Genomic DNA, 24,173 nt, shown 5'->3' with positions numbered 1-24,173 from the left:
ACGGCAAGATGGAAAATGGCCGAACGAACCGTGTCGGACGGGAACTGCACTCCGCCGAGGGGAAAGTGCACCGGCAAGGTGCACATCCGGCCCGCGCCGCGCTTCTGCATCGGTCGTGCATGCAGCGTGCCTCGCTGCGAAGGTCGAGAGGCCGAGGCTCGCGTTCGTCACTCCGAATCGGGTCGCGGTGACGGATATTCTACTAAATCTTCCGCGAAGCGATGTCCTTTAGTCCCAGATAGAAGGAAAACGAGCGGCTGGAAAGGAGGTTGACGCAAAATTGCCGGTTTCTTTCGTCCGGCGGTGCCGGGTGACGCCAATAAAAATGATTTTTGCATCGGCCGTTTCTGGGCCAGCGCGGCCGCGCGGCCGCCGATGATTAGCGAAACAGGAACGAATCGACGATGAATCGACGAGCGTTTGTTATATTCCCCGACACCCCGCGGCGATTAATGACCTAACGCCGATTGGGTTGTTGATAAACCGTAACCCAGTTAGGCCGTGGCAGCTGTATCAGGTTGGCCCGGAAATTTCTCATAGATTTCGCGCCGACGAAAATGCTGCCTCGAATGCTACCAACGCCGATACCGCGATGTTTTATCAACGGCACGTGGAACGCTCGTGGAAACGATACCGTGTGCAGCACGGTGTTCGATCGAATCGAACGCGGCATTCGATTATTTACAAGTGCCTGCATAAACTCGGAATAACAGGACGATTTTTCATTGGCCGAGTATCGATAATAAAAGCAATACGATTCGGCGAGAGATTGGACGACAAAGTTCTGCCGGCATCAGAAGCTGCACGAAACAATTCAGTGCCAGCAAGCATGGTGTTCAATATTTCGATGGAAATTTATTCATAACCGACGGGTCACAGTTTCGGAACCGCTTGCGGTATTTATTTTAACGCTCGGACGACGATGCCAGGGCCACAAGTAAAACTCTTTGCGCCGTTTACAGTATTTTCTCCAGCCAATTAACACTCCACGGCTATCTACGAATACAACTGACTCTCCTCCCGGTAGCGTAATTATTCGCGTATGCAAATAGTCTGCGGAACTGCACGCAGACCCGCGGCTTTTTACACAACGAACACAACGACAGTTCTTCTCGTATCTAGCGGAAACCGTACGCGCTTCTTCCCTAATCTCAAGACGACTGCAAGTACTATGATCCTCGAACATTTTCGCGTCGTTCCGTCGTTCTCAGCTGTTTTCGTTCCTTCAAGACGCGTTTAGAAACTCTGTACTCCTCTCGCGATTTTAATTATTAGCGAGAACGCATGCGGCCATAAAAGCGCTCCGACGTGGCGATCGTTACTTTCCCCGAGCCGTTGCTTACCGGGCCGGTCCCGTCAGCTTTTTTTTCTGCGCGCGAGAGTTGACAATGTCCGTCGGAACGGCTTCGATTGTAATTCCCGCAGATCGTTAACGATCGTTGCGAGGCGCGAGCGATCGTAAACGCCGCGACGGCGCGGCGGTTAGAACGAAGGTGAAACGAATCTGGAGTGGAAGAGCGCGAGTGTCACGGCTCGTTAACGTTCGCCGGTGCCGCGACAGGATCGCGAGGGGTCCCGGGGGGAAAAAAAGGCCAGGGAATTATTTTGAAAGGAAGAGGAGACTTTCGTTAGCGGCCAGGGACACGGTGCATTAATCGCGAGACGTTGCGCCGCCTCTTTTATCTCGCCGGACCCCGCATCAGCATCCTCTCCCGGGGACATCGACATCAATTTCGTAACCTGAATATTTCTTTCCGCGAGATCCGCGAACGGGGACGGCTCGGCAAATTCTCCTCGAACCACCTGTGATTGGAACCGCAATATCGAAGCGTCCGTCTGCTCATCTTCACGCGGATCTGTATGCTCGTGAATAGATTGCCGATCTTTGTGCGAGGTAACAATCTTCGTCGCCTCTTGTATCGAACAGAAATTAGCTAGAAACTGTCTTTCTTCCTTTAGCATATTACTAGTAATACCGTGGCATCTTTAAATGCATCTTTTGTCTTCATTTTTCCGCGTTCCATTTATCCATTTCTGCTCCAAATGCATACAATCCGCGATCTACATACGAACTAAGATATCGAATGTACATCTTCTCAGAATTTTCTAGAACGTGCAAATTGATACGATCAGTTGCACAATGAATGAATTCGTCTTCGCCATTTAAACGAAACACGATTGCACGACCGGAACGCAAAGGTTCGAAGATCGCAAAATCGTCGGACGCCTCCCTTTCCCTTCGCGATTTCTCGCGATCGACAGAAATCGTTGGAACAACAACCAAGTAGAATGAAACGTTTAATTCGGTAATGCGACGGGGAAACATTTAGCGTCGCAATTAAGCAAAATTGTACGAAGCTAGAAAACGCTGGGCCGTTTCCGCGGTGTCTTAATTAGCGGCACGCGCGGCCGCGCGAGTCGCCGAGGACTGTCGTGCAGAAAACGCGGACAGAAAGATCGGGAACGTGCATTAAAAATGCCGCGGCAGAACGGCGCGGCTCGTTGTTGCAGCGAGGTAAGAAAAAGAGGCGCGATGAAAATTGGCGGCGAGCCCGTCGCCGCGGATCCGGCAGGCGGCTGAATAGATGCTTTCTTTCGGGTTCACAAAAGCGGAATTTCACCGTGCCGGTAACGCGAGAGAGCGGGGCTCACCTGTAGACACGGCACGGTGTTTCGCTCCTCTATCTCGTTATTAGAGAGTCGTAAAGCCGAAGAAGTGTCCCGGGGCCTCCGAACGGACGAGAGCTGCTTTGCTCGTATCTAAATCTCGGTACGGTTCTCACGTCACCGATTAGTACCGGCAGTTTCTCATGCGTCACTGGGTTACTGGATTCTCCTGGCCGCCGTTCGGCTTCCTGGTGCCTTATTAGCCGCATACCACCAGCCGCTCGATAGTTGTCAGCGTCAACGTGTGGACACCGAGGGCCCGGCCTTCCGTCGGGCTGCCGTTCCGTCCGTGCCCGATACCGTGCGATTCCGATCGGTTCTACGCTCTTACACGCTGCGTAAAATCTGGTAAAAGCGCGACACGGATTCCCGTCACCGTGGTCCGACCTTTTCCGGGCTGATCGACCGCTCGCCGGTTTCTTCCACGTTCGATTACCATGTCCGTCAAACTTCTCTCCTAGGCTTTCAACAACTCGCTTCGTTCCGCGGACGTTTCAAATTTATCATCCGAGAATGGCCGACGAATTTTTATTTCGAACACAGGCTTGCGCAGAAATGTTACTGCGAAATGACCAATTACTGTGCCAATATTGCTTTGTTTCCGGACATAATTCGCTTTGTATTTATCGAATAAGAGATATTAAATTTTGTCCAATCCTTTATTTTCCTATTTTGTAATATCAAAAAATTTAATATGCCTTGTTCGATAAATATGATGTGAACTAATCAAAAGGAAGTATAACGAAAACGAAAATATGACTGAGTACGTTCAGGGTCATTTATAATTTTATCTATCAATTTTTGCAACACATTTCTCGATAGATTGTTGGTCTTTCTACTATAATTAATTATTAATTAATTAATAGTACTATAATTAATTATAATATAAATAATTGTCAGAAACTGAATAGTCAAATAACGATATTTATGCTCTGGGTGCAAATAGATCGTTTGTCTTGATCTCGAACGACATGCAATTGTATTTGAAAAATCATAGACGATGTTACGAAATTGTTCTCTATTGATCATGTTAGAGCAACGATTTTTTGAAGAGGCTCGAACGTCGATCGCTCGGCCGGCGTAAAAGTTCTGTAAAATTTTAGTGTGCCACGGCTGCACGGGACTCCTCGATTAATGAGCCTTGTCGCGGAGTCTCGAGGAAGGAAGGAAGGTGAGAGGAGAGGAGAGGAGAGGAACGTAACGGTTTAATCAGTTTCATCCTAAAAGCAGCCGAGAAGATTCCCGTCTATTCAGAATGTCAAGGTGCAGAGGCACTCGCGTGTCTCTCACGCGGCGTCATTGTCCCTTGATCACGCACGCCGTGTCTGCCGGTCGTTGCGGCTACGCCTTGGAGCTTCACGGCGGGCGCGTTTCGAAACAATCGTCCATCGACCGTTACTCTTTCTCATCGCGGCGAACACGTCTGCGTTTCATCCGGCTTGTTTGCCCCGAGTCGGTTCGAGGCATCGTCGTCATCTATCTTGGCCCTCGATCGCGAGCCATTGGCCGCCTAATTGAAGACAAAAGAAGGGCTCATCTATGAGGCCAGGTTTGTATCGATGATAATCTGAACCCCCGGTTCGATGACTTCGAGGCACACGTGCAATGGCACTTTCGATAAGCATTTCGACTTTCGGCGACTTTCTTGATCGAACGAAAGTGTGCTGCTTCGGTCCTCCACCAAGATCGTCGAATTCGAGAGGGATCTAGCCGGTTCGGCATTCGTTGGTCTTCGATGCAAATGCTTTTTGGTAGGCCTCGACAGATCTGACGAAATTGTCGCTTCTGTTGATGCCAGAATTGGGAAACCTTGGCGAGGGAAATTCTATTCGATTTTAGCTCTTTTTTTGATTTACTTATTTATTTACTTAACCCCTTGACGTATCATTTTCTTCGCAGTTACTGCGATTAGAAATTTTTCGATTGCAATAATTTCTTAGAAGCGAAAGGAAATTTATGCTTATTGTATGCCTAAATTTACTTGAATGCTTAAATATTAATGACAAGAGATTCGAATTTTATTCCAGTTTTAAAGGACAGAATAACATCTATACTCAATAAGTTACTATTAAAAATCTTCATGACGAGTCGAACTCGTCAAAATATGGCAAAAGGTTAAACTTCTGTTAATTGCCCTTTCGATCACGGAACATGATACAAACTAATAATTTAGATAGCGAATACACAGTGTAAACTGCATCGGAAGATCTGAGAGTCGCAGAGGCAAACGAACGTTATTGCTGTAAAAGTTTACCTTTCCAATCAATCTATTGATAAAATTATATTGGCCATAAGAAATGCGGCGAGTTTCCTCTCTCAGGGACGAACACGAAGTTACAAAATTAAACTAAAAATTACATATGTCAAGGCACGGTTATCAATTCGTTTCTATCGTGTGCAGAAACAAGACCGAACGTAGACCGACGCCGTTCGAGAAACATTAAATTAAGACGGTTCTATGATTTGTGAAAGCACATGAATGGGAACAGCAAAGGAACAGTAAGATCAATTCTGCTGCAGTATAAAAGTGGAGGTGTCAGAAATTGAAACTCGATGCAGTTGCACGACGGTCCATAAACATAGGATCGCTACAGGAAATCGGATCCCACGTCACACCAATTACCTGTCATTCGTTTATAAACATGGATCTGCCACAGGAAATCAGTTTCTAGGTCACTCCAGTTTCTTGACTATAAACATCGTTTAGCCGTAGACTCGGCATTTTGCCGCATATTTTAATTCTAGCATACTTAAAGGGAGGGCCAAAAAATGTCCACAGTATTTTAAGCATGTATTATTGTTCTAACAATGTTCTTTTATACATTCTTTTTATTTTATTTTTGCAGGTCCTTAAATGTACTGTACAAGAGCACTGTCTAAATAAATATACCTTGGACAGAAGAAATAGTATTTATAGTATTTATTTAACAGTATTTCTTGGATATAAAATGACCCTCCCTTAAGCAGACCTTAATCTTCCAATAACTTGAGAGTTAATCATCTACAGATTTTATTATAATTGATGGAAATAAATAATTGCGAGAAATAGAAATAATAATCTTTCAATACCTTGAGGGTTAATCATCTACAGATTTTATTATAATCGATAGAAATAAATAATCGCGAGAAATAGAAATGAATAAATCGCTCGATAAATAAATTGCTTCTCGAAATGAACAAATAACAAAGCGAGGAAAACGTAAATGCTTGACAGCGAGGTCTTTCGAACGGGAAAATTCGGAGCGATACAGCGTCGATACGCGTTTCCCTTTTGTTCCAAGCGCGCGCTGCAAACGTACGAAATCGGTATAGCGTCAGGTGGATGATTTCGCCCGGGGCGACGTTCGCTCTCGCGAACCGGCGATCTTGATCCCCGAAACGAGGCGGAACGGAGAGCCTCTCACGATCTTCGGGCGGGACGAGGACGCAGGATGAAAAAAGGGAATGGACCGAGGCGAGATGAAGACAGGTGGCGAGAGAGATAGGGAAGCCGAAATTGAACGCCCGACGCTCGACCCAGTTGTAAATGGGTGAGCGACCCCGTTCCCGAGATAATATCTCGCGTCCATCATCTACCGACGAATTTTTCCTCGCTGAAACCACCTGTGACAATTAATGGCCGACGGTACACGTGACGGCGAACGAACAATGTTGCCTTTCAACTGTCCGGGATGAACTAATTTATTTAATTCGCGGCCCGGCTGCTTACGCGAAATCGTAGGTGAAAGGTAGTTAATTGAAGACGGTCATTAACTGGAGAGACGAGTGGAGCCCGCCGTATCTTCGAAATATCCTACTTACTACTCCCGGAATGCTTGCATAAAATTTCCTCGTGTCCTTCGAGCTTTCTTAATTGGCATTGAAACGTCGTTTAGCAATCTTTGCTGAATACACTCCGGGACAAAAAGATTACGCGTATTTTACAATGAACGTAATATTTTTATTCGCTCGACGTTGCAACCAACGTTTTGTTTTAATACATTCTTGCAAAATGCACAGGTATGTAAACACAAACGTGCACAGAATTGGAGACGTGTATATTTATAGCAGTATTTTGCAAGAGCGTATAAAAACAAAATCTTGATCGTAATATGAAATGAACACAAAATAACGTTAATATTAAAATGTGCTATATTTGTCCCTGCACATTTTATTCTCTAAAATCTGCAGTATTTAATATTCTGGTAAAAACAAAATTAAGTATTAAAATTCGTTAATTGCACCAATGTACCGGCGGTAAAATATTATAAAATGCTAGATCATTTAACTAGCATTTCCGCGCAACGAAAAATACTGTTCGCAGTAGATTAAATTTAAGAACGACAAGAGATTGCTTAAACAACAAGCTAATGCATTCAGCGTGGATAGTGTGAATCGCGGCACGCTGTAAAGACGAGCTATTTCATTTCTAAACCAGCAGTCTAAACAGCTAAAGAAAGAAAACGATTGCACTACGTTCTCTCGGTCCGGTGACTTCAACGCATGGTAAAGAAGCATCTCCGGTTTCCGCGTTAAGTAACTGCGAGCGTAGAGAGTATTTAAAAATGAAAATCGCCACGCCAAAGCAAAACGAAGCTGGGAACAGGTTGAACAAGCCCTTCTTTCCTTCCGGAGAAACCGACCGGCCGGAGAAAAGTCGCAGCCGGTCGCGACCCGCGCTCTTCGTTGTCATCCCGACTGACTTACTGCCGCGATGCCTGCCGACTGTTGACTAACCGAAGAAGAACAACCGAAGAAAACAGAAAGGCGACGCGTACGCGCTCGTGACTGCATTATTATCGTCTCCCTCGGATCGCCGAGCGAACAACAATCCGGACACTTCATTCCGATTTCTGCGAAGCGACGCGAAACTTCGCAGCTGCGCAGACGACTCATGGTGTTATCGATAGCTTCGATCAGAATAATCAATATATTCGAAGATAATTGAAATGAATTTTTAGATATTTCTGACCCTCTTCGACGATATATTTATTTAAATGCTTCTGCTATTTATAAGTGAATGGAAATGCGTTGAATCCTTTGCCGGAGTTAGACAAAAGATATTTTTGCATACTGGAATGTTCGGTAGAGTAGAAAAGAATATTTAGCAAAGCAGGATTAATTATATATCGACAGACAGCCAAGGCTGAAGTCGAAGAACGTCGATCTACACTCATTTTGGAAATAAAAACCGGTGGTTGTTGCCATAACTTGCAAAGTCTATTGCAATTGCTTTTATTATATTGTATTTTATTATTGCTTTTCGTCTTATTGTATTTTATTATTGTATCTTCATTGTATAGTATCTTACTATTGTGTTTTTATTATATTGAATAAGGCATACGATATAAAACATTTATATTCTTCAAATTGTTTGGCATCGTCGAATGCTTGTATCTCCGAGGCTTTATATTATACGTATTCCTCGTGGCACTTCTAAAGATAGAGAACCGAGATAGTGCGCTATCGATAGTCACAGATAGCTTTTCTAACCTATCCGAAGCTATCGATAGTTCACCTCTTGCTCATGATGGTAACAGCGAATCGGTGGTCCCGGGGCAGGCAAAGTCGTGCGAGAAATCACAAGGGAGCCATCGGATCTCGTCGGTTACCCATCCCCACGGCCTGCGCCGTAGATTTCCCTCATTGAATCCCATCCGAGCATCCAGAGGGGGTCTCCCTTCTACCATCGGACCTTAATGGTGCCGCGAAGTAGGTCTTGCGCGGAAAGAGGGAAACGAGGTTCGGTAGGAAGAACCGAGGAGGACGGGGCGAACACCGGCGAAGAAAATGCAAGTGCGTCCCTCTCCTATTTCGCAGCCGCATATCGGGGTCCTGTTGGTTCGCTTAGAGGCTTTTTCGCCCTGCCGAAATCGCACGGCCCCCGGGGAGCAACGGGGGGAAGAGAGGGCTGGCCGAAAGGGAGAGGAGGACCTCGCGGAGTAGTGGGCCCCGTGGAACTCCAGTTTCGCGGACAGGATCTGGAGTGGGGGCTCGGGGTACCGTGCAAAGAGTTGCATAGGGGGGAGCGAAGCGAAGTGAAAGAGCGAGATAAAAAGGAGAGAGAGCGCGGGCGAGAGAGAGAAAGAGAGAAGGGAAGCGGGAGAGAGAGAGACGGAGACCACGCGCGCGCACCAAGCGAACGCGAACTCTCGGTGGCCCGTGGCTCGCCGGGTCTCCCCTCGTGCGATACTTCGGTATAAAAGCAATGCAACCTCTTTTGGATGTAACACACGAGGTTCGATCGACGCATCCCGGCGTCCACCGTTCACCAAGGTCCCGAACAGCGCAGCCAGCAGGTCTAGGCATAGGCCGACACTCGCAGAGGAACGCTCAGGATAACCGAAGATCACCCGGTGGTTCCTCCTCTGTCCGCATCTCGTTGTTTTCGGTGGTGATTTAAGTACGACTACCTGGGAACCATGAGCAAGTACACTGTGACCGTTCTGTGGCTACTTCCGGTGTTCGCCGCGGCGCTCACGCTGCCGGCCAACGAGAAGTCCGGCAACGAGAACGACCTGATGGCCACCATCTACAGCGACTGCCTCAAGAAGGAGTCCATCAACTGCATCAAGTACAAAGTATTCTCCTACGTGGACAAGATGCTCGCCGACAAAGAGGATATCACCCTCACCGATGGCATCACCGTCGTCAAGACGTCGAACACCGAGGAAGGAGCGCCGAGGTCCGTTGCTTGTGAATCGTTCTATCTGCATTCTATCGAATAAGACCGCGGATCGTTTCGCGCAAGAGACGCCATTGTCTCCGTCAATTCAAAGAAACGTCTATGACCGATGTAGTACGCTTAAACTCTTTCCATCTTTCCGCTGTTTTGAATTTGCAACAATTGCTTCTCGTCGCGAACATATAACGTCCGCGGTCCGAGCATTTCTATGGTCGATTCTCGGGAAGAGGACACGCAAGTCGCGTGTTGGAAGTCCCAAGTAGACGTTCCAGGTGTGTCTTCCTCCGAAAGGCAGACTATAAATCACCGTAGATCGACCTTCGCCGATATAGCAAACTTGTCCGAGTTCCTTAGTCAGAGGTGACTGACGTTGAACCGTCATTCCGCAGGTCGATCGAGTCCAGCGACCTGGAGACGCTGCTGTTGGACAGGCTGGGAAGATTCCTGAGAACGCACACGGTCAAGGTTGACCTCAAGGGCACCGACATCCTCGGGGCCATCGAGTCTGCCGGCCGCAGTTTCGAGGACTTCACCGACAACGCTGTGGAGAGTCGAGGCAAAAAGAGTGAGTATGATGATGCGCGCTTCCGCGGTTATCCCCTCGGGACGATTTCCCAAGCTCCGGCCGGCTAATCGAATTCAATATCACGGGAAGAAGGACGAAGAACGGTTCGTATTCATTAGGCGAATCATGCGAGGAGATCTCCCCAGTTCCCACGACCCCGCGCGCCGCGCGCTGATTCGCCGCCGTGGAACGGCCGGCGTGAAATTAAAACGCTTTATTAACGCAATCAACCAATTACCCCGGTTGGTAATTAAGCCCTCGTATCAGATAACCGGGATTCACACGGCTGGCATATCGTGCGCGAGCTCTATTCAACGACGCTGATGACGACGCTCCGGGGAAGCTGGTCGCGAGACGTTGACCCACTGAGGAACTGGTTCCGCTTCCCCTTGAAAACACCTCGGGCATCGAGGAGAGGATTACGAGCGTGCAAGAGAGACGGCCGCACGACGCCTCTCGAGATCTCCCGCCGCGCGAGATTTTTGACATACTTTCCATCCCGTGTGCACGGGGTACGATCGCGTTGACCTTCGCCTATTCCACTTCTTCTGCCGGGATCCTCTGCCGCGCTGAGAAAGGTCGGGTCGCTCGTTTCTTCGCCGAGGGGATCCTTGCCCTCCCCGTCCGTCCCCCCCGTGGGAAATCCGCGGCGCTCTTCCACTGGACACGGAGACGAGCCGCGCGGCGATCGTGATCGGTGAGAAATCGCGGCTACGGTACGCCGACCCTGTGCCCGGCTGAGCGGCAAATTAGCCATGAACACCATCCTCGGGACGTCAACCTGTCGCTTCCATCGGACGAGTCTCCTCGGGCAGCGTTTCTAGGACCCCATAGCGCCGCCCCTGGTGAAACTCTCGTAAACTACATTTTTCGAGCTCGAACGGATGATCTCCTTTTACCACGTCTCCATTTCGAGTTGGCGAAGACGTGACTGTTGGCTTCGTCTTCGCGCGGAAACTATTTCTTTCCGACACCGAGATCGATAAGTCGGCGATCACGGATCTTCGAAAATCTTCGAACAATCGATCGGAGGATAGTGTCTTAGCGGGACAGAGCTGTTTAATTGGCATCTTGTTCCATGGGTTAAATGAAACGGTAATCGACGACGGTGGTATACTTTTGCTGACACTTTTGCAGAGCGAACTAAAGATCGCGCTTCATACTTCCAAGTTGGAAAAGCGTGTCGTTTCCGTTTCCGATAAGTATACCGTCGATTCGACGCGTTCGCGAGATGCACCGAACGGTCGGACGCGGGATAAACGACGTAATCGAATTAGATTCTGTGCGATAAGTTTCAACGTGCACAATGATCTAGAATCTAGGCTGAAGCGGGCATAAAATCCTCGTGTTCTGAGCATTGCCGTAAAAGCGATCTCTCCTTGTATGAATTTTCCAGCCGATTCCACCATAGACCTCTGTACCAAAAGCTATCGTTTAGCAGACCTAGATTCTCGTCTAACGAGACGCGTCTGACATCGTTGTGAAATTGCAGAGAAGGGCAAGATCCTGGGTCCGCTACTGATGGCCATGGCGCTGAAGGCTGCAGCCCTGTTGCCCTTGGCCTTGGGCGCGATCGCCGCGATCGCCGGCAAAGCGTTGCTGGTCGGCAAGATCGCGCTGGTGATCTCCGCGATCATCGGCCTGAAGAAGCTGCTCAGCTCGGGCGGTAAGCACGTGACGTACGAGGTGGTCTCGCATCCCCATCACAGCAGCAGCCACGTAGTCAGCCACGACGAAGGACACGGTGGCGGCGGTTATGGTGGCGGTGGCGCCGACTATGGCGGCGGTTACTCCGGCGGCAGTGGCCACGGATGGGCCAGGAGCCTGCCCCAGGATGCCCACGAGTTGGCCTATCGCGCCCATCAACCTCAACCGCAAGCATGAAGCGGATAGACACGATTTCGACCTCCACTTTCCATTCTCCCTTTCTCCGACCTTCGTTCTTCCGCATCGTTCTTCGCCGATCTCCGACTTCGCCCCTCGCTTCGTTTATTTATTTGTTCCTATCGATCGTCTTCCTTCCGGTTGTCTGTCCACCGTCTGTTCCTACTCGCCTGTCTCTCCGATCCTCTCTTTTCTCTTGTCTCTCTGGTCCTATCTTTTCGATCCTGTCTTTTCATCCTGCCTCCCCCCACCCCACCACCCTTATCACGAACCAGTGCCTCGTCGAGATACTCGTTCCATGTATAGCATTACTAGCCTTGTTATTTATTTCCTGCGGCTAACACGACTTATGTTAGTATTTATTTAATTACTCGACCCCGTGTGCTATTTTGTTACTGCCCCCGTTGTTCTTTTGTAATAAAGAGATGGCGTGCGCCGCGCTGGCGTCCAGTCCCAAAGAAAACAAACCACGCCGTGTCAGACTTGGTAGCACCTGCGAGAACTCGCATACTCGTTATGTACACGCCTCCAACACGCGCGCACGCGTTCCAGAGAGAGATATACAGAGGGAGAGCCGTGCAACGGCGGCGTTCGCGGCCGCTCCGATATTTATGAAAACGAGTGAAAGTAGTGTATGCGTGTACATCCGCGGCGGATCCATTGATACCTGAACCAGATACGACTTAATGAGCGCCGTGTAAACATGCCGGCGCGACCGTAGGGAGGGGGGCGGGAGGGGGGAAGCGCGGTCCGAGTAGAAAGTACGCGGCGGAACAGTTTCTCGTTCCTTTTATTTCTGTTTTCGTGTGAAACCAAAGAATAACGGAGAGAGAGAGAGAGAGAGAGAGAGAGGGGGGGGGCAGAGACAGAGACAGAGAGAAAAGGAAGAAAATAGAGAGAGAAGAATCGTCGAGAAGTTTCTCGGCGCGATGTTCGGTAATGGATCCGCGGCGACGCGACCGAATAGTCTAATATCCAAGCTGGACGTCGTAAAGCACCCGGGAAAAAGGTTCGGCCAGCGTCGGATGCCACTACTGACCCAGCTACGACCGGCGATCGCTTTAATGGCTCGTAAAAGCCGGCCGAGAGTCATTTTCCTGCGGCAAAACTCCTTCATTACCGGCGCATAGATTACCGGGCCCCGGCAGCCGGATATAAGCGAACTTCAAACCGGTGGCCTGCATACCGCGACTAATGTTGCCGCGGCTGATTCGTGGTCAGGGCCAGGTATGATAATAATAATAATAATAATAATAACAACGAGGGTTTCGTTGGCTTGCGAGGCGAACCATAAAGCGGGCTGCCCCCGCATCAGCATGGATCGCGATGCAGAAAATCACCGGCGTCCGACGATACCGGACCGGCGAACCGGAAACCATCCGGCGGTATCGGATACAGAGTATAGAGCACGGCCGGGGCCGATAGTCAGCGACGAGGTTCAAGATCGCGTCGCTTTCGCCGCGAGAGATCATTTTCACGGCACGTACGCGGCCGTGAAATCGGTAACGCGTCGCAATCAACAGTTCCGGCTGTCTGATGACTGACTGGCAACCTCCTTCGATCGCCGAGCTTGTCTCCGGCGTTCCTTCGTGTCAGGGATCGATAGATCGCGCTCCGACTGCTTGACGGAAAGTGGAGACGGATTGAAGCCGTCTAGATCGAGATGTCCGATGATCTATCGGTGATCTTCTTAGAGACGTGCAACCTGTCTGCATCGTTGCTCGAATTTGGAGATCGTTGATACAAGTTCGAGGATCGATAGATCGCGGTCGGACTGCTCGACGGAAGGTGGAGACGGACTGGGGGCTCGTGTAGAGTATTATTATGATTATTATTTATTTATTTTTCTTTTATTTACGGATAAAAAATCCTTTAGTATGCAGTGAATAATGTCCTAACTACAGTAATGTCTCTCTAATTGACGCTCAGGTAGTCCACAAAAATGGACAATTTGGGAAGAGGAGATACGATTCATTTGAATCTTGCGGCTCGTTTTTATAATTACCGATTCTCAATAACTATAAAAACGAGGCGCAAGACTCGAATAATCGTGTCTCCTCTTCCCAAATTGTCCATTTTTGTGGACAATCTAAGCGTCAGTTAGGAAGACATTACTGTACCTGTGATTTATTAATCACAGGCAGTTAGGACGTTAAAGATGTTTTGTCTAAAAGTAGTCTCGTAACAAAATAAGTCGATCTATTTATAATACTTTTTTTTTACATATAATATAGTGTAATTACACATAATATAATTTGATTGATACAATTGTATTCGCCGAGAAGAGTGCGACGAGTCCCGCGAGTAAGGAAGATATGATATCGACGCGTTTAATCCGAACAGATCTGAAATTTCGCTACAGATAATGATACCGTTTAGCATCTTAACACTAAACCAACCGACCTGTAATGATGATTAGTCTGCATTGACTCATAAGAGTGAAAAGATATAATTCATTTGGATCTTGTAAAGTTTTAATTATGAGACTTGTTTCAATAATATAATTTATTCAATCATTTTCCACGAAGAAGTCTCCAAAGTTTGTAGTATCGTAAAATAAAAAATCGGTCATTTTGACCGTGGTAGGTTTAGTGTTAAATGCTGGTAAATGGTCAAACATAAGACATCTGAACTCAAATGGTAGCAGATTTAACGGAGTCTGTGACCGACAATAGTCACAATCCATGATAGACGCCGGGTGGTCCATAGAGTTGTCCGATCTATCGGTAATCTTCTTAGAGCCTTGTAACCTGTCTGTATCGTCGATCCGAGTCAGAGGATCGACAGATCGCGCGCGGATGTTTGATAGAATTAAACATGTTCGATGATCGATCGACAACGTTATTCGAGTCTTGTAACCTGCCGGCAGTTCGCATCCGGATCCGTGGCTTCAAAGGTGGAAACAGAACGTGACATGCACGTTTCAATATCAAACTTGATCTTCGCGATCAAACCACATGATTGGTCCATCGATAGACCTCTTTTCAGAAGCCCGAGACAGATGCAAACATCTATCGATCACGTCCAGCTGCACGTTTGATCGACTTCGGCGTTAACTAATTACCCTCGATGAAACCTTCTCGAAACCTTGCAAGCTGTCTGCATCGGTGTTTGAGTTCAACGGATCGCTGGCTCACTGTAATCTAGACTGCCTGGCGGTAGCCAGAGAGGAAGAGAGACAGCCGATGACCAACTTATGTCCTCGCATCTCATCTGTATTAATATCCGACTTGGTTGTACCGCTGATTCACCGTGATCTAGACTGAGCCGATGACCAGCTAATGATCCCCCGAGAATCTCGCAAGCTTGTCCGATCGACCGCGGCTGCATTCGGCGGATCACCGATTCACCGCAATCTAGTCTGCCTGGCGGAACCCGAAGAGAAAGAGAGAGAGAGAGAGAGAGACCGAATGACCAACTTAGGCCGTCGAAACCTGCACCGCTTTTCGACTGGACCCGCTGATTCACCGTGATCTACGCAGTCGGACGCGGCCGAGAGAAGCCCGCTCGATCCTCGGAGGATCCTGGCCGGCGAATTTGGCCGATCGGTGATTCATATCGAGGCTGCAGGATGGAAGCTAGAGAGAGAAAGACGGCGAAAAGAAATCGTGCCGGAACAGGGCCACTTCCCCCCGAAATATTCAGTCTTGCCTCGGTGGTTCTCGATGGTTCACTGCGTCCGCGGACATCAGGAGAACGATATCCCCCTTCTCCGACCACCCTCCGGCAAGGCCTACGCGTGTCTACGTGGTTTCACTTGGCGCGACCTAGTTACCTAGACCAGCGTCGTCGCCGGGCAGGACGAAAACGGCAAGGATTCGGGCGAGCAGACAGGATAAGGGGGAAAAGCTAACCGGGTCGTCTGATAGCGCGCGGATCGTCTCTCTAACGGTATGCGAGTTTCGTTTGATTCTTTGCTAAAACCCACGATCCTGTTTGTCAACATTCGTAGAAACGCTTCTGGGCACTGTCCTTGCCCGATCTTGGCGCATCCTCGACGTCGACGCGTTCCTGTTTCTAAATCGACGCTCGCGTCCGGTCGCTTTCGATTTCAGGCTTATCGCGGGCAACATCAAGGGTGAAAGAGAGAAAAAGAGAGAAAGAGAGAGAGAAAGAGAAAGAGGAGGATCCGCGAGAATGGAGAAGAGGACACGGTGCATCCGGTCGCGCACGTGGCTACGAGACGGCTGCTCGGCTGGTCTCGTCTGGTCTCGGCGATGCGCGACGCGGCGGCGAGCGGAAGCTGAGGAGTGCGGCGTGTCGCGCGGTCTATGCAGAAATGCAGGCGGCATTATGATCCGGTTCGACCGGATTAGGAGCTCGTCGGGAGAGACACCGGGCAGGGGAGTTCGTCGGCGAGTAGCGAAACGATTCGCCGTGATCGCCGGTTTTATCGGCGCGTCTGGTGGGGTGGTCCGTGAAGGAGGGACGAATTCCGGGCTGGATCCGTCGGAACTCTGCTCTCTATTCCTGGGTGGTTGCGGTACGGAATCCGTTCTCAGGTGTTCCTCGGCAATGAAAATGCTCCCACAATGGTCGCGTACGTACGCGGCCGGTGGGTGGGGAGGAATATTGCCAGCTACGGAGGTACACCTGACCAGATATATAGAGCTAGGGCAGGGCTTCCGTTACGGACAGTCCAGTTACAGTGCTCTCTGTACGCACGGATCTCGCGGCGTGGGCTAACGAGTCGCGGTGGTTGTAATCGGGAAGGAGAGACGCTCCGAAGAGAGGACACTCGTCGTCTTGATTAGCATCGGGCTGCGCCGCTGATTTTCCCTCTGGTAGGTAATATATATCCGCCGATCTCTGATCGATCGCGTCTCTCTACCTCGCGAACAACGAAACAGGATCACCAACGCCGACGCGCGTCTCTCCGCCGCAGATCGCTACAGCTGATCCAGGATGAGACACTTTGGCCGTTGTTGCGCGTACCTGATCGCCGTCCTGCTGGCCACGGCCTCGGCAAGGTCGGCCGAGACCAACCCGACCAACTCCATCGACGAGGAGACCGCGAGGTCGACCGGCAACAGCAACGTGTTCGGCGACCTGCGGCAGATCTACCAGGTGTACAAAGAGTGCGCCGACGAGGAGCTCAGCCCTTGTCTGAAGGTCAGGCTGCTGTCCGCGGTGGACAGGATGTACAGGAGCATCGAGTTGAACGTGGCCGACGGTGTCACGTTCGTTCGCGACGACCCGGTCGTCAACGAGGAGCCGGCCAAGTCTATCCAGGAGATAGAGGTCACTCTGCCTAGAGCGTTGGACGACAAGGAGGACGCGCTGAACACCATGATCTTCGACAAGGTGGTTAAGTTCTTCCAGAGCCATACGCTGAAGCTGAAGCTGCCGAACGTCGAGGAGCTGCAACGTAGCCTCGTTGAGGAAGGTGAGTGCGCTGATCGGCGCTGTCGTCGACGGGACAGGCATAGACTTACGCGAGTCAGTCATCCGGACACAATTTCTTGGTTCAGTAGACCGGATGGCCCAGTATCGCGAATTCGACGAATACAGATTGAGTCGCTGTTTGATTATTCACGCTCGACAGGCCGAGTCTGATTAAGCTCTCCCTGGTTCCCAGGTCGCAAGAAGAAGAAGAATCTCAGCGGCTTACTGGCCATCCCCCTGCTGATCGGCGGCACCCTGGTCCCGCTGGCTTTGGGCGCCCTGGCCTTGCTCGCTGGCAAAGCGTTGATCGTCAGCAAGCTCGCGCTGGTGCTCGCCTCGATCATCGGCCTGAAGAAGCTGGTGTCCGGCGGCGGGGATCATGGCCACGAGGTCGTCCAAGTCGGCGGAGGCCACGGGTCGAGCGGATGGGCGCGGTCGAGCCACGACCTCGCCTACTCCGCCTACAAGCCGGCGTCGACCTAGGAAAAACAATGGCCCCGCGTCAACATCACTTCGCAATCTCATCGGACTTCGCTTTCACGGGCGCCGCTACTCGCCCATATCTCGCCTCCACGAATCCCCGTGTCGCCGCGCACACCCGCGTCTACGCTCCCCCATGACACCGCGAGCGCCCGTTCCGCGTCATCCTCACTATTTATTGTTCCCCGCGGTGCTGCGAGGCAGCCATGTATATTTATAGATACGCAAATATATTAAGATTCATACCAGCTACCAACAGCCCATTCTTCTATCCCGATCATTATGATCTGCGACGTCTTCCTACAGCTCGAGGCTCGGAGGAAAGAGGGCTGTCGACGGTGTCGCGCTTTGTAACCTGTTCGCACCTTGGCGACGCACACGTGAGTCGTTGATCTAGAATTGTATCAACTTCCCTGAAAACACCGTAACAGCTGGCAGGTCTGTGCACGTGCATTGAAACGTGTTTACTCGTGGGGCTCGATGACAATCGAACGTGTCAAGACGCGAACACGTCAAGAACACGTGGAGTTTTTTTGTTAGATAACAGACGATTTGTTAATAAAAAATATTTTCCTGTACTTTTCTTACGCTTTACACTTTGACCTAAGTCTAAATTCTTCCTAGCGTTTTAATAAATTGTATGAAACCGTGACGCGCGATCGTGGCGAGATAGAGGACCGGGTTCATTTGGAAGCTTCACGGACGAAGAGTCCGCGCGAAGGGTACGGCGGAAATAGAGCTTGCCGGAAGAGCAGGGGCCCGCGGAGCGTGATAATTAGAAAGGTCGATTAGCTGTGCAGCGACCGCCACGGACGATCGGCATCTCGTTCGATGCAGGCCAGGAGAGCACTTCCGGCTCGCTGGTCGCCGAGTAGCCGGCGCGGCGCAGGCGGCAGAGAAGAGGCAGAGTCTTGTTACCTACATACTGGAAACGCGCGGGCACCTTACGCACTTGCCATCGGGGACCCGGCGTTGCACGCGTGTGTTCGGCTCGTACGAGCGTACACGGGGCCCACACGTCTGTCCGAGAAGTAAACCAGGCCGACCAGACCCGACCAGGCCAGTCAGCATCCGCGCTGAGCCTTTTCAAGGTGCGCCTAACACTCTCTACCATCCCGAAGAAAAAGCCGAGAGCGTGTCTCTCTGTCCTCCGTGTCCTCTCTCGTCGGGGCCCTGCCGCCACGTCGGTCCCCTCCACCCGAGCCCCTCGTCCACCGATCGATCTCCCTACCAGAACCTCGGCGTCCAGGTTCATCGATCCTCGAACACACCTCGGGTCAGGTGGTCCCGTTCCGAAGATGCCGCGCGAGAGAGGCCCTTCTCGACTTCCGAAAGTCGTCCCCCTGGTCCACGCGGGTTCCTCGTCTCACCTCGTTCGCCGACGGTAAAGAGAACTTGATCCTTCGACGGGAACCCGGGGGACAGGATAGAGGAGACGATAAGCTCCGCCGCTAATTAGCCGTGGATTTGGCCGGCGCGATTCGGCCGGGATCGATCGAAAGTAGGACGGCCGTGTCAAGTGGGACGGACCGGGCTTAGTGGCAATTATCGTGCCGATGGAAACACGGCCGATGCGCCCGCTTTCTTTCCGTAGATCTCTGGGAAATTCGCGACACCCGTATATTTATCCGCGATACCGACACGCGCTACCCTCGATCGCGCCGGCCTCTCGGCGCTCGCGTTTCTCGCACCGGAGACGTCTGAGAATTCTTGCGTTTCAGAAAACTTCTGCGCGATTTAATCACCGACGAGTGTGCCCTGGAATTTTCGCGATGAATGGACGTTGTTGCGACGCGTCGTGGGAAGTAAAGCGTTCTCGAATTCGACGTTATTGTACAGGACGTTTCGTCCACTCTGACTCGAATCGACGATGCTTCAACAAGTAATAGATACGGAAGAGTCAGTCGAATTCGAGCTCTATAAAATGTGAGATAAATAGGATCTCTATGAAATCAGTGTCTGTTAGCTGCTTGGATTTCGAGAATCCTCGAAAGTTAAGACGCCGGTGCTTGGAACGGTGGATAGAAGCGTTACACGGAAGAGATCCGCGGGAAAATTGACCTTTTAATTTTCGCTTAAGACGGCGGCCTCGCGGGCAGAAGATAGCACAGTCACTGAAACGAAATAAGAGAGAAAAAAAGGAGGATCATTCATTCATACCGCGAGCGTATATGGAAAGTTGCGCGGCTCCGTCTTTGTCTGGCTCCGGGCGACGCTTCTCTAAAGGAGAGAGAAAAGGAGGAGTATAATTGTAAGCGCGTGAAGCATGCTCGTGGATTGCGTATCCGCTTACTAATGTACTACATTTTCTTGCCGCGAGTAGTTCCGCGGCAAGGATCATGATAATCACGAGGACAGACGCCGCGCCGCGTGTGCACCTGTTCGTTCGCAAATCTCGGAGACCCACTTCCGACCACTTTCTTTCGCAACATGCGAGGTCTATAAACTTCCTTACCGAACGAGGATTAACTCGCGTGGGAACGGCTTCGATCGGTCGGATTTCAATTATGATCTTTTTATATCCGTCTATTTATACCGGAAAAGTTTCTCTTTATAAATACAGAAAACACGTGGAGAGTTGCGGCATGTTGCAAAAGATGTCGCTGAGAATGCTTCGGCCGCGATCGAGGCTGAATTAATCACGTTGCGGGAACAACGAATGCGAGCAACTCGACACGTCTCTAAATGGTATTGACGAAGTAAACATTGTCGATTATTTGAAATTATTTAATTACTTATAAGATTAATACAGGTTATGTCTTCTCCAAAAAAAACTTGGAAATCGCATTTGAAAAGAAACTTGGAAATGCTTTAAATTTTTTCGACAATTTAAATAGAGGTAGAACAGATTCAACGATGTTTAATAATAATAATATTTATTTGATCAACGGGAGAAAAGTATAACAATACGTCGCACAAGTTGCACGTCGAAAAGAAGAGAGAAGAGAAATGATACAACAACGAGATACCATAAAAGAGAAAATAATCGATCGAGATAAGTAAACAATGTGAAAAAATGAACGTTGAAGTAACGAACGAAAAAATACAGGACCCCTGAAGAAGCTTAAGGGAATGATCGAAGGAACGAGCAAAGAGTTAGCACGTGAAATAATCGCGGGATGACGAAACGGATCAGGGTTTCGTGATCATAGATAGAGACCACGAAGGGGAAGAAGAACGGGGAGACGAGGAGGAGACCGAGAAGGCTTCGCTTCGTGGGGGCCTTGACCTGACCTCGATCCTCGGGCGAGTTCACTCTCGCCGGCGTCGTCGAGAGGAAAGTGTTCCATTACCAGGCTCGTCCAGCTCTTGCCCGGCTCGCTTCGCCATCGGGATTAGCGTTTTGGTCCACGAGAATATCTCGTGGCTCGCCTGGCATCCACGACCTCCCGTCGTCCGGTCGTCACGTGCTGCTTAAACGCCGCTGACACGGTTCGCCGATTAGTTTGCTCGATCGATATCCTGGGATCCATGGATCGCGCGCGCAGACAGCCACGCGAGAGGAAAAAAAAGAGGCGAATGAAAATTGACATTGGCGGATGAGGATAAAGTGAAAGTCTTCTGCCGGGATGTAACGCCGCGCGGTTCTCTTCTCTTTCTTCTGTGTGTCTGTGTCCCTGTGTGTCCGTGTATGTGTCTGTGCGTTCTCTTTGTTCCGTCTGTTCTTTTTCTTCTTTTCGTTCGCGCTCGCAGACACTTTCGTTTCGACCGCGTAGACGATTTTGTAGAACTCGTTCGCAGGCGTGCAGCCTCTTTCGGGCGATGAGCACGGTGGTTCAGTTAACTTATTATCATACCGGGGTAATTAACTTAATATACTTTCGTCGGTTTTCGATACGGGCCGCGTGCGGCCACTCGTGAAAGTTCCGGCGAATTCCTTCGCCGCTTTTCGAGCGGTTTATTTCTGTTTGGTATTCATGCTAGACTTGCGAACGGTGGTGGTATATAGAATTGTTTGTAATTACGCGGATTCTACGTGGAAAATATTATTCGCTGGATAATAATACAATATAGTTTTATTACTCGAAGCCTCTGGTTGTCGAGAAAATTTAGAACAATAGAAACGACGCACAATGGTTAGACGTTGCATTTATATTTTATAAAGTGTACATGAAACGATCTTTCAAAGTTGATTGTTCAAGGAATCATTTACGAATTTTACTAATCCTCGAATTAACCAGCTTTATAAATGTAATTGGTAACATATACGTAAGTTTGTAATTGGTATAATGACTGATTTCATTATTCGTTTCGATTGTCCTCGTTTTAATTAAATTGGTTTAAACAGTTGTTAAAATCATTAAAAAAGAACTGTAAATGCAGTCGATAAATGTTGGAAGATTAGATTAGGAGAATAGGATAATAAAAGATAAGAAATATTAGGCTAAGTCAATCAACGCGCCGGAGGCTTCAACGCGCGGTAAGGAAAGTGCGCTGGAGACTTTAACGCTTGATCAAGAAGGTGCACCAGTGATTTCAATGCCGCTTGAATTCGTCGCTTCTGCACAAGCGTAACTTGATATTTAGTTCATTTCTTCGCACATTACAATAAAGTAAAATCGACGGCGATAAATTCGTGGAGTTTATTTAGACAAATTCCATGAATTTATCGTCGTCAAATCGAAATAAATAGTATTAGATAAAATGAAATTCGTACAAATTTACAGGCGTCAAAATTATCCTTGATAAATACAATCGAGACATAAATAAATAAATAACACATATACGAGTTTTTAGGCTCACGCGGCCATAATTGTTATTAAAATTCACGTTCTCCGAATGGATGCCGCGTTCGGATTCGGCGCGGTGTCGACATTTCGCGAACGTCGCAGTTTCCATCGACGTTGGTAAATCGCCGAATTACCCCGAAAGCAACTGGCAGATTGAGACGTAAAAGAGGACCGTCCGACGTAGGATCGAGAAATTCGAGGTAACCTCGTGTTACCATCTTCGACCGCGGAGAAAGTCGCGGCCGGCGATCGGCTGTCCGGCGTTCAGCCACGATCGGAAACGGCCGGTTCCTCGTCCTGGCCTCTCATCATCTTTTTCCCCATTCCTTCTCCTTGTTTTTCTAGGCGAGACGTCTTCGGGGTCAGGCCGAGGCGCGGCCAGTTCCACGGTGTACGGGGTCCGCTGGCGCGGGCCCAACTCGGCCCGCGTGGACATTCCATGAAAAACCGTTAAACGTTCCCTCGCGACGCACGCGCGAATATATTAATCTCGAAGATGGCCGCCCGGGAGGACCACCCGAACGCCGATGACACTCGATCCGAATGAATGGGATGCTCGGCCGACGGAGACAGAGAAACGGAAAGGAAGAGGTCGGAAAAGAGGAAGAAAGAAAGAAAGGAAGAAAGAAAGGAAGAAAGAAAGAAAGAATGAAAGAAAGAGAGAGAGAGAGAGAGAGAATATGATCGCCGGGAATGCGGCTTAACTGCGAATTACAGTTAGCGAGAAAAGTCCTCGAGACCGAATAATCGGACATGCGGCGAGGAGATTTCGTCTAGAATCGTTGGTCCGGCTGGAATCCCGGGTATGTGTGCCGTGGAAACTCCGCGAGGCTCGAAAACACGCGAAATCCTGTTTGATAGGAGGCCGCGCGGCAAGGAAAGTTGCGGGGGCGTGAGACACTCGAACGAGCTTCTACACCAACAACGAGGTATTATACCGCTTGCTGAAAGCGAAACCGCCGCGGATATCCTTGATATCATCGTCGCCGCGGCTTTCCGCTGTGCTGTAGGCCAGTTTTCCCCGCAGCAGATTAAGTTATGCGTGAAACCATGGGAACCTCTTAGAGGGAAAGCTGCCGCGGAGCTAATGGACGCTGGAAGAAGATCGTTAATCATCGCGGCGTTTATCCGAACGAAATGGAGTTTTGTGAATGAGTCATTACATTTCAAACACTTTTTTACGAAGCCGCGACGACGATCTGCGACGCGCGCTCTTTTTTGTGTGTTAAGATTTCTTTCATTTTTTTGTTTCCGATTCGTTCGATATTCAAGATGCTAATTCGAGGAATTAAAGCGGCCGCACGCCGTGTTTGTTCGTCGACGCAACGGATGCAAATTTTAATGCCCGATTCAATGCAAATTCTGTCGCCGGTGAAAAGTACTCTGCATTCAACGCGGATTATCGGCGATTTTCGGGGATCAATTTCTAGAAGCATCGGCTCGAATGATAATCGCCGGCATAAAGACAGGCATAAATGTCGATCATTTCTTCATTCATCGGCGGTTTAACGACGCTCCCTACGGTGCCACGCGGAGTTCAGTTTCAATGTCAACAGTCCTCCGTGAATATAATTGACCTTGAATATCCGATCCTTAAAATATTCTCCACGTGTCTCCGAACGAAACGAGACACCTCGTTTCTGCAGCTCTCTTTTTATATTAGCCATCTGTAGACTACTAAAGTCTAGCCCGTTTGACCCGGTCTACTATCAAATATCCATCGAACTCCGTCGAACCTGCAATTGACAAAATTCAACGATTATTTCTTTTTTAAAAGCTAATTCTTTCAAGTGCAATT

At 49.4% G+C, this 24,173-nt stretch overlaps 2 protein-coding genes across 3 annotated transcripts; both read left to right on the top strand.

Moving 5' to 3' along the window:
- Positions 1-8,860: 8,860 nt before the first annotated feature.
- Positions 8,861-12,247, top strand: LOC117228570 (uncharacterized). The gene is made up of 3 exons (XM_033484396.2): positions 8,861-9,331; positions 9,721-9,896; positions 11,389-12,247. Exons 1-3 carry the CDS (start codon positions 9,069-9,071, stop codon positions 11,778-11,780), a joined length of 831 nt encoding a protein of 276 aa, XP_033340287.1. The 5' UTR covers positions 8,861-9,068; the 3' UTR covers positions 11,781-12,247.
- A 4,153-nt stretch (positions 12,248-16,400) lies between these two features.
- On the top strand, positions 16,401-17,897 carry LOC117228797 (uncharacterized). Of its 2 annotated transcripts, none has more exons than XM_033484802.2 (3): positions 16,401-16,564; positions 16,666-17,166; positions 17,359-17,897. In XM_033484802.2, the coding sequence occupies exons 2-3, from the start codon at positions 16,686-16,688 to the stop codon at positions 17,646-17,648; spliced, it is 771 nt and encodes a 256-aa protein (XP_033340693.1). In that variant the 5' UTR covers positions 16,401-16,564; positions 16,666-16,685; the 3' UTR covers positions 17,649-17,897. The 2 variants fall into 2 exon arrangements, with proteins under 2 accessions (XP_033340693.1, XP_033340700.1); XM_033484809.2 differs by having other exon boundaries at positions 16,631-17,166.
- Positions 17,898-24,173: the final 6,276 nt, after the last annotated feature.

This window comes from Megalopta genalis, chromosome 15 (genome assembly GCF_051020955.1).
Source record: "Megalopta genalis isolate 19385.01 chromosome 15, iyMegGena1_principal, whole genome shotgun sequence".
In the NCBI taxonomy this organism is placed as follows: domain Eukaryota; kingdom Metazoa; phylum Arthropoda; class Insecta; order Hymenoptera; family Halictidae; genus Megalopta; species Megalopta genalis.
This window is presented reverse-complemented; position numbering and strand designations above follow the sequence as displayed.

Coding starts and splice junctions, on each gene's coding strand:
- LOC117228570 (XM_033484396.2), top strand. CDS start 9,069: ATGAGCAAGTACACTGTGACCGTTCTGTGGCTACTTCCGGTGTTCGCC. Junction 9,332..9,720: donor ACCGAGGAAGGAGCGCCGAG/GTCCGTTGCTTG, acceptor GTCATTCCGCAG/GTCGATCGAGTCCAGCGACC. Junction 9,897..11,388: donor GGAGAGTCGAGGCAAAAAGA/GTGAGTATGATG, acceptor GTGAAATTGCAG/AGAAGGGCAAGATCCTGGGT.
- LOC117228797 (XM_033484802.2), top strand. CDS start 16,686: ATGAGACACTTTGGCCGTTGTTGCGCGTACCTGATCGCCGTCCTGCTG. Junction 17,167..17,358: donor ACGTAGCCTCGTTGAGGAAG/GTGAGTGCGCTG, acceptor CCTGGTTCCCAG/GTCGCAAGAAGAAGAAGAAT.